The 10,896-nt window shown below is 39.7% G+C and overlaps 1 protein-coding gene across 1 annotated transcript in view; it reads left to right on the top strand.

Annotated features, from left to right (window-relative positions):
- Positions 1-5,125: 5,125 nt before the first annotated feature.
- The window catches only part of LOC106734337 (catenin delta-2), a 387,604-nt gene continuing 381,833 nt past the window's right edge, over positions 5,126-10,896 (top strand). The window contains exon 1 of the mRNA XM_027769885.1: positions 5,126-5,257. Within this exon, the coding sequence (XP_027625686.1) occupies positions 5,126-5,257 (132 nt within the window). The remainder of the gene's footprint in view (positions 5,258-10,896) is intronic.

Below are 10,896 nucleotides of genomic sequence, written 5' to 3' on the forward strand. Positions count from 1 at the left end.
AATGGAGGAAAAGGGATTTATGGTGTGGTCAGCCCCCCTGGAGGGTGATTTTTTGCTTTTTGTTTTTCTGTCTCTCTCAGTCTCTCCAGTGAGTGCATGTGCCCTACAACAAAAATCTCTCTATATAGTAAATATTTATCTATCTATCTCTCTATATATGTTAAATACATATTAAATTCTTAACATATTAAATTGCTCAGCTTCATACGGATATTGTAGTAATAATAATTGGAGTATTTTAATGCCCTATTTTACTGTTCACTTGAATATAAAGTGATGGTGAATTATGAAAATGTTGCCTAATGGTGAAGGAGAGTCAGCAATAAGTCTCTTCTGTTATTGTGTCTCTCTCTTTCTTTCTCTGTGTGTGTGTGATAGGCACATGTGCTTGCCAAAGAGAGACAGTGAGACAGTAATAGAGAAAGTGAGAAGTCACCCTCTAGGGGGTGTGGCCACACCACAATCCCCTCTCCTTCCTTCTCCTCCTGGAAGTTTGAGCATGCACATACTTGCACTTGGCTTGATTCTCAAACAGTCAAGTTTAGGGCTCCAACCAGGATTGGCCATATGGGAGTCTAGCACCTTAACAGCTATGCCACCTGCCAGCCCTTAATGTGTGTTTTAAAATAAAGTACTAAGAACAGGGAGGAGAACTGCCTGTTACGGGATTGGAGAGGGGCTTTCTAAAATTTTTTAAATTTTAAATTTTAAAATTTTTTTATCTCTATGAGAGAAAGAAAGAAATCTAGGTGTAGCCATATACCTAATTAATTTGTTTGATGTGAAAAAACTAGAAGCCCAGAAATTTGAGAAGAGTCAGAGAAGTTTCTGGCAACTCTAAAATAGAAGATGAAAAGGCACCTACTTTAAGGAAAGGAAGGGGGTGGGATTTGATAAGCAATGATTAGAATCAGCAGTCTTGACATTTCCTGACTCACTTTGGGGGTGTGGTTTCTGGCTAGAGCACTCAGCTGCCCAGATGTTTGTGGCAAGGAGCAGTTACTGGTGGATGGACTTTGGGTTGAAGGTTTACGGGAAGGATCATCTTCCTCTGTCTTCAAGTCCATGCTGCCCACAGTCTGGGCATCTTGCTGACAACTGGTCACCCTTGGAATCATCTGGATTCCTCTTGCTTTGTCTCACATGCCACATAGAGTTTATCAACAATCCTGACCATTCTACGTTCAAATTATATTCATACTCTGACCATGTCTCCTGACCTACTGCCCGGAGTAAAGCTGCAGGTAAAAGACCACCCTGGAGGGTCAGCTATTGACTCTAAATCAGGGCCATCACTAGAACTTACTGTAGTGATGGACACCTTCATGTGTCGCTGACTGGTATGGCAGCCACTGGTCCCATAAGTCTGTTGAGCACTTGAAAAAAAGGCATAGTGCAACTAGTGAATTGACTTCTAAGTTCACTTGATTTCAGTTACTTAAAATTTACCACAGAGGCACTGTGCACTAAACCTGCAACCACACAGGACACCTGGTTAGGTTCCCGGTTTAACCTAAAGGCAGTTGCTTTGTTATTTTCTGGGTAAAGGACTTGACAGTACCAAGTTTGGCTAGAACAGACCCACCCAAAATTTAGGGCTAGTTTTCCCTCACGGTCTCACATGGAAGGTGAGCCTGAATGGCAGTTTGAGTATTTGCAGATTAAGGTTTATATATTTGGAAAGATTTCTTCCACAGGAATTGTCTAAAAGGTATGGAGAAAGGTGGTGAAGAGCAATGGTCCCCAGCCTTCCCAGCACCAGGGACTGGCCTCATGAAAGACAGTCCCTCCACTGACAAGGTCGGGGGATGGTGGTGCTGGTCCTGGAAACACCCAGACATACCACTTCCACATCCCATTTGCACCATCACTACCTTGCAATATACAGTAAAACAATCACACAACAATCGTGTTTGCGATCCCATGAGAATCCAATACCGCTGCTGATTTGTCAGGAGCTGGAGCCCAGGTAGCAACGTGAGTGATGCGGAGTGGCTGCAATCGCAGACGAAGCCTCACTCGCCAGCCCGTCCTCCTGCTGCCCACCCCCCGCCCTGCAGAACATCACCAGTTGGTGGCCCCGGGTTTGGGGACCCTAGTATATAGGTTGAATAAATGTATGGGGAATGCCCACTGTTTAGTAAGACAAAACCAAATGGGTGTATTTTCTATATTGTGTGTAAAACCGCAAGAGGATAATTAAGGCAGAGTCACTAATGTGTGAGGTGACATTCGCATGGCCGCATCAGAGTACAGACAGGTTGGACCAGCCTGGCAGCATGACAGTTTGTCTTTGGCTATCAAAGTTCACAAAATCCACAGATCTCTTATTCCATCAGCTCCACATTTTAGGAATTGGTCTATTGAAAATGTCATACTTGTAAAATATGAGGTAAACGTGACAAATGAAAGGTAAGTACATGTTGATATACATTAAGTATTCATTACGTAATTAAACCAAAATTAAAATTATTTTTCTAATTCATCTATTATTCTAATTTTTGTTGACCTAAGACATTTTCTATCAGCTGTTACTGAGCAAAAAAAATATTTTTTTTCAAAAATGATCCTCGAGGTCTTCATTGTGTGAACATCATACAGAATAAGTTATATCAGTAAAAATAAATTACCAAAGTAAACGTAGGAGTCTGGGGTAGCAGAATTACTGATGTTTGCTCTTCCTTCCTTTATTTATTTACTTCTCCTTTTGTTTTGCTATGCTTTCCAGATTTAGCACAGATTAAATACTAATTTTTAGTGGATTAGCTCTGAGTAAGTGTAAAGTGCTTGGCTATATAACTGCAAAGTCATGAGGCTTAAAACTTTTATTTATTTTTTTCCCAAAGTTTACTTATTTTATTCATAACTGAGAGCACATGCCCAGGAGAAAGAAAGAAAAAAAGAGAAAAGAAAGGAAAAGAAAGAAAAGAAAAGAAAAGAAAAGAGAAGAGAAGAGAAGAGAAGAGAAGAGAAGAGAAGAGAAGAGAAGAGAAGAGAAGAGAAAAGAGGCGCGAGAAAAGCACCCTGTAGTCCCCTTGCCTCAGCCCTACAGCTCCTCAAGCCCCTGGTCACCCGGCCTGTCCCTGGCCCAGTACTTTCCTGCCTGCAGTACATTTCGCCACCCAGTGCATCACCAAGCTGAGCCACTCTGAGCTGCCCACACTCACTGTGAGGCAGTCCAGGGCTTGGCTGTGACAGGTCTTCCACATGTTTCCTGTCTCTTCTGCGTGCTCTGAGCTGAGTAACTAGGGCATGGAGGCTGACAGTCTCTACCACCAATATGTAGTGATGACCAAGGGTTACATTAAGTCTAGATTTTTAAAATTATGAACCATGGACATTATGCCATGTGATTTACATTCAGGCATATAGGTTGCCTTAGGCAGCAGTAGCTCTTTATAGTGGAATAAGGCCTTAAAGATTTCCCTTCTCTTCCTGTGCTGCAATAAGGAGAAAGAGGGTAGATAAACAGGTTAATTATTCCTTCTCCTCTGTGGGTCAAGCTTGTCAAACGCCTAAGGCAAAACCTTGGTTCAGTGCTTGTTAAATCCCACATTTTATTATGGCAGGTTACTGTCATACTTTTAAGACTTTCATTTTGTATAAATTGGTTTGTAGACTAGAATTTGGAAGCAATACAGGTTATGAGAAATAAGCCGACACATCAAAGGACACTGATATAGGAATAAAAAAGCAGTACATTTGAGTTCTAGACCCACTTATGTTAATAACTTTGGGTCTTTCGACAATTTCTGTGTCAAAAAATATGTTGATAATAATTTTGACTCAGAGCCTAAATTAATATGAGCTGAATAAAATTTAGAGAACATGGGGTTGGTGGATAGCCTATTGGTTACATCACTGGACTCCCATGTGGTTGACTGTGGTTCGAGTGCCAAACCCAGCAGCTTCAAACTTATGCCAGGGATGTATGTGTGAGTGCCCAAAATCCTGAGAGGAAAATACAGGTGAAGGGATTGAGGCATGCCTGTTCCTCTGAGGTGTGATTTTTTGCTTTTTGTCTCTCTGCCAAGTGCATGCGGCCTATAGCAAAAATCTCTTTAAAAACAGAGAACATGAACTTAGAATGATCATTAAACATGTATAAGATTCCTCCTTTCTCAGGCTAGGGCTCTCGTTGTGAAGAGTCCTCTTTGGAGTCTATGGCATCTTGTGAAGAGTCCTCTATGGCATCTGTGTCCATGCCAATGGGCATAGATGCAGATACAAGGTCACGGTGGAGCTCTCAATGGCCAGAGGAGACTGTGAACTCAAGAGCTGCCATTTTTCTTTCTTCCTACTTAATGTCTTGGCCCTTTTCCTGCATTTCTTAGCCCTCTCCTAAATGGGAAGCTATGACGTTCAGCTGGTCTACCTGGACTCAGTAGTTGTTCATCTGTTTGTCCATGTCCTATGTAATTGTGAAACTTGATCACATAATAAAACCACATATGAAAGCAATTATGATCTTCCTATCCCACACCATAATGAACTCTTCCTCTCTCATCCTGTCGGTATCCATCATCTCAAATACTCTGAACATTATTAGTGATGGTTGCATTTTGCCAGATCATATTTAATCTGATCCTTGCCTTTTGCTCAAATTCTGCTTTCATATGCTCTAGGGTGCATATACTCACTGAAAATCACCCCCCAGTGGGGGTGACCACACTGTAATCTTTTCTTCTCCATTTGCCTCTTGGGCTCTCACCACACATGCCCCGCATGTGTTTTAAGCCACCAGGTGGAGCTCTTGGGAGTCCAGCAACATAACCATTATGTGATTTCCTTAGACTAATTTCTGATACATGACTTTTTTTTTTTTAATCATGTTACTCTTCCTAATAATCTCAATTATCTTTTCTCCTTACTGTCTCTTCCCCCATTTATCTCCAAGGCAAAACTCAAAGTGTGACTGTGCTGTGGAATTTGGTTGGGTTGATATCATGAGAAAACATTCTATTTACTTGTACGGATTCCCCTTCTGTAATTAGATCATATTTTTTCTTTGGCGTTCATAACTTCCGTCGTTCCAATGCACAGTCTATACATTGCCAGATAGTTCTGTCTGTTCAGAGTGACACATTTGATGGCACTGAGCATGTCCTCTTGTGTTGCAGGAGCTATGCCTGTCCCAGACCAGCCTTCGTCAGCCTCAGAGAAAACCAGTTCCCTGAGCCCTGGCCTGAACACCTCCAATGGGGATGGCTCTGAAACAGAAACCACCTCCGCCATCCTCGCCTCCGTCAAAGAACAGGTAGAAACCTTCTATTTTTGTGATACATAAATTTTAAATATTGTTTTTCCTTATAAACAATGATTAAAGTATGTTGGAAGAAATCATAATTTTATAACACTGTTGGTATTCATACACAAATATTAAAATATGATTACAATTGCTTTTGACTCCATGCTTTTATTAATAATTGAGGTACCTTTCCTTGAAAAAATATTGCATAGAAAAAGAAAAATTTTATACTCGAAATTCCTGATAGGTGAAATTTTGACAGATTTGTTGATGGATCTGACATTTAGTATTATTAAATGTATGAAGCCAAATAACTGGTCTTTAGAAAATAGGAAGACTAATAAACTGTCAAAATATACCTAGAAGGCTAAAACATTAGTGTGCACAACAGCAAATGAATGTCAAATGAGATCAAGGCAAATTGGCCTTTCTAGTGTTTCTGAGAAGGCTCTGGATGGATACATTCTTGATCTTCCTTCTTAAACTAATCAAAATCGGAATGATGTTTTTTTCCCAACATTCCTTTGCCATAAAAATGGATAAGTAAATAAAAATGTGAACCTAAGAGTTAAACATCAATTGTCTTGCTTCTTAGAAGTAAAGAGTGATAAGTAATTAAAGGTGGAAGATCAAGATTCTTTTATTTACTTGGAGCATGTGCTAGGAAATAAGGCAGGATTTTTTAAAGTGAGTTCACTGTGTTTGGGCTATTTGGTTTGGTGATGCTGACTTAGCCATAGCAACAGATGAGAGTGACAGCAGTCACCTGCCTCCAGGAACATCAATAGGGCAGTAAGCTAAAACTGGGGTGACTGGGACAGTGACTCCCTGTAAAAAGAAGAAGAGCTCTAGAAGATACTGGCTATGTGTAGTAATTGGGGGCTGATTTAGCTAAGCCTAGGAAAGTACCTAAGCAATCAAGCTGTCAGGAGCTAAGGGAACATCCTATTGACAGGAAGGATCAATGATGCCATCAGTCAGAAGTGTGCCACCGAGTCAGGAAATGTGCAGCTAAGTAGGTACAGGAGGGAGAGCGGATTGATTGGACAGTCTAGTTTGTGAAAATAGTCAGTAAAGAGGACACTGGGTTGAGCTTTAGGCTGTACTGCTTGATTAATTTACTTTAAAAATTCACTTCTGAGAGATTTCTGATTGTTTTTAAAGACTAGTTTTAAAAAAGGGACCGAAAATGGGAGGTTGTGCCACTTCCTATACTGAAGATACTGCCTTATCATAAGCAATTGTGGCATGGTTTCTTCTACTGTCATCAAGACATCTTCCTAGACCACTGACAGAGTTATGATACAACATAAAACAGGAGGGATACATTTAAAAATAATAGCCCAAGAAAGACCTGTCTGATGAAATCTGTAACGTTTTATCAAAGAATATAAAATAATTCAGAGTGTGGGAAAGATATGTCACAATCTTGGTATCATCACAATATTACTCTCTCTCAAATTATTATATAAAGTTTAAGCAATTGTAATCAGCATTTAGTGCCTGGTTGTTTGTTTTCTTAGAAACTGGATCAAACTCTTTTAAAGATCATATGGAAGTATGCAAAGATGAGGGTGCAAGAAAATTTTGATGAAGAGATTTTACTTTACACAGTTTACCAGAAGGAAAGTGATCTTTGCATAAACATAATTGAAGGTTCAGAACAGATTTAGGGACACACAGGGGCCTAATTAATTTAGAGTTAGTATTTTAGTCTGGTTCAAACAGGTGGTTTAAATGGTGTTGATATAACTTACTCAACATCTGGAAGAAAATTAAAGTTGTTAACTAACCATATATAAAATATAAATCTCCAAGAGAAAGCAATTTAACTGTGAACATGAATAAACATATTAGAAAAGACAGTCACATAATATTCAAATAAACTAAAACTTGCCATTGGTGGGCAAGGCTTTAAGTAAGACAGGAAACAGAGAGACCTCACATGAATGGTTGATGCATTTGGTGATATGAATATTAATAATAGCAAGGCAACATTCACCATCAAAAAACTAGAAAAGAAAGCCAAAGAAAATAGGTTCCACAGTATGACAAAGTATTGATAAAATTCATGTGTTAAGACATCCTAATACTAGGGAAAAAAAGCAGAGAAATAGAATAGACAACTAGGCAAATGATATGAACAAAAGAAAAATGAAGAATAAAAATGAGTGTATGAAAATATTTTTCTTTCTCCTATACTACTAGTCAGGGATACTGAATTTGAAATGAAAAAGAAATATTTTTAGTTTATCAAGTGGCCCAATGTTAATGCATAGTATACACTTCATGCTACGTGGAAGTTGAGGCAGGGAAGAGATACATTAAATAGGAATGTAAATTGCTATAATTTTTTTGGTAAAATAATCTGTTTCTATGAATTAGCATTTGACATGTTCAATAGCCTTTGAGTTAGTCATGCGTGGGCATGTGTTCTAGAGATGAATAACCTAGAACATAAGAATTTATATATTTGGACACTTACAAAATTATTTGAGATAGAAAAAAAGAGGGAAGAGTATTGCATGGCAAAGAGTTGAAAAATGATGTATTATTCCTATAAAATATTGTGTAGTTATTAATAGAAATGAGTAGGGGCTGTTTATCTAAACTTTGAGGAAAAAAAAACAAATTGGCTTTTGTTTGTAAGGATTTATGAGCTTCTAGGAAAGTGTAGAAGGAACAAATAAATGATTAGCATTGGTTACTGTATGCATATATCGTTAAGTGGAGGTGGGAATGGACTATGGACATAGAGAATCTGGAAGAGAGTCAAAAGCAGGAAAAAAGATTTGGGAGGCTGGAATAAGTATCAGTTAGGTCTGAAGAGTAGGCAATCCTCCAGCTGAAATAGTGGTCTTTTGCATGTCATGAGAGTGAATAGCTGCTTAAGGCAAAACTGCCTCCTTGCTGTAAATGAAATGGCCTCTCTAAAGACGTGCTACAAATTTAATTTAAAAAAAATAAAATAAACTTACTGTGAAAAGTTTTTTTTCTGTTTCTACTACAAAAAATCATGGTCTGAGGACCAGCCGGCAATGCTGTGATTAAGGTACTGGACTCTCACGTGGCTGACCACGATTTGAATCCTAGACCTAACAGCTTGCTTTCTTACTCTTGCTCTTTCTCTCTCTTTGCCTTACAGCAAATTTAAAAATAATAATACTAATCAATAAAATTAAATAACCATTTTTAAAAAAATCGTGGTTCATGTTTGGCCAACACAGATGCGATTCCTCGTGAGAGATCGTGATCCAATGTGAGGAGAAATGGTAATGTGTCCTGGGAACTTGATAGAGCAGCTGGAAGCATCCAAAGCCAGGGGCTCTGCCTTAGGGCCCGTGTGCAGAGATCAAAAGGCCACAGATTCCATGAACTTTCTGGGGCGTGGCTTGACACAAACAACTTAATCTATCCTTCTTGAGAGGGGGATTTTTGTCCAAAATCATGTTTTTCAAGTATAGACTGTTACTTATATAGTTAAAACTAATTCAAATATATTTCTCAAAAATATTAACGTGGATGAAGAAAAAGTAACTTTAAAACTTAATGCCTTCTGGGACCAACAGTTAGCATAATGGCTATGTCGCTGGACTCCCACGTAGTCCACTGCGGTTCAAGTCCTGGACCCGGCGGCTTAAACTCACGCCGGGCGCATGTGCGTGCATGCCCAAGATCCCAAGAGGAGAATGGAGGAGAAGGGATTGTGGCGTGGCCATCCCCCCTGGGGGGGTGATTTCTCGCTTTCTGTCTCTCTGTCTTTCTCTGTCTTTCTGGCAAGCGCACGCGCCCTATAGCAAAAACCTCTCAAAAAAAAAAAAAAGTTAATGCCTTCTTTGATTCTTAAAGATCATTTATAAATATATTCACTTAAAGAATATAAATTCCTTTTTTCTTCAGGAGAATTAGCTTTCTTGAGTAGGGATTCTATTTACTTAGGGAAGTGTATGCAAGTAAGAATTTGTATGATGTCACTTTTGGTATCTCTCTAGTCCTCTCTCCTTGGAAGTCATTTATGCAAAAGGAAGTCATTCCTTTGTCATAATAGACATATATTCTAGTTGACTGCCATATGATTGGTTGCCTAATTTATTTACTCATTCAGTAAATATATTGACTGCCTTAAATTGGCAAGACATATTAATGGGTAAGCGTATATTATAAAAGAACCCAGTCTGGTAGAGTTCATTTGAATAAGTTGTTAAGGAGACTAGAAACGTAAGTTCTTAGGTGGGTAGTTAACATTGCATGGAAATAAATTCAAGTTTATACCATGGAGTGAAACTTGAGGCACACCAAACCTTAAGTCATGAAATGTATCTCACGTAGCATGAAGACAGGACTGAAATATTTGCAAGGTGAGTCCTTGAACAGCACAGACATGGGTTGCTCAATGAAAAACTGTTCATTGATTTGTTTCTCTGTTCTAATTCTACTCTTGATTGCTTTCTAACCATGAATTTTACTCTTTCATAGTAACATAAATAGAGCCATGATTTATGCTACACTCTATGGGTAATTTTCTCGATTTAAGCTACATCTGTCTCATTTCCAGCAGTTATCAACTCTCTCATCCTGTAGGGTTTTAGGAAAGAACCAACTAATCCCTACCAATTTGGGGTACATATTCAAATCATAGCAACTGATAACTATTATACTTAAATGCAAACTCCGAGTCTGAGTATAACCCATGGAAGCACAGATCTGTGTACATCCTAGAGCTTGGTAAACACTGTTGGGGAAATGCAAGAAAATGATACATTTGTATAGACTGCTACATACTGAGACATTTTCTATTTAATCTATTCATTATTAAATGTACTTAGCCAGTAGAATTATTTTTTTTCTTTTTTTTTTTTGAGAGGTTTTCGCTATAGGGCGCGTGCGCTTGCCAGACAGAGAGAGACATAGAGACAGAAAGCGAGAAATCACCCCCCAGAGGGGATGGTCACGCCGCAATCCCTTCTCCTCCATTCTCCTCTCGGGATCTTGGGCACGCACACACACGCGCCCAGTGTGAGTTCTAAGCCCGGGTCCAAGAGGCGAACTGCGGTCGACTACGTGGGAGTCCAGCGACATACTCATTATGCTAACTGCTGGTTCCCAAATTCAATCTTTTTTTTAAGTGAAGCTGAAACAAACCAGCAAATATAAAGCTCAGTCTCCTCCTTGGTGTTTCAGCCTGGCTGTTACCTGGAGCCATCGCTCCGAAGAAACAGTGCATGAATTTTAGAGGGAGAGACCGGCCAACAAGCCCGGCTGGTCTCTGCCCCAGCACACACCCCTTTCCTGGCTTCTCTGGATGGCCCTCTGCTGATTGGCTCCTGCGTAGACGCACACGCCCTCACTGCTGAGATCAATGAGCAGCCCCCTCTTCTTCTTTATTCTTATTGTTATTATTATTAATTTTTTTTTGGAGAGATTTTTTGCTATAGGGCGCGTGTGCTTGCCAGACAGACAGAGAGAGACAGAGAGACAGAAAGCGAGAAATCACCCCTGGGGGATGGCCATGCCTCAATCCCTTCTCCTCTCAGGATCTGGGGCACGCATGTACACGCGCCTTGCGTGAGTTTTAAGCCACTGGGTCCAGGACGTGAACCACGGTCGACTACATGGGAGTCCAGCGACATAGCCATTATGCTAACTGC

This window comes from Tupaia chinensis, unplaced genomic scaffold, assembly GCF_000334495.1.
Source record: "Tupaia chinensis unplaced genomic scaffold, TupChi_1.0 Scaffold000096_1, whole genome shotgun sequence".
Classification (NCBI taxonomy): domain Eukaryota; kingdom Metazoa; phylum Chordata; class Mammalia; order Scandentia; family Tupaiidae; genus Tupaia; species Tupaia belangeri.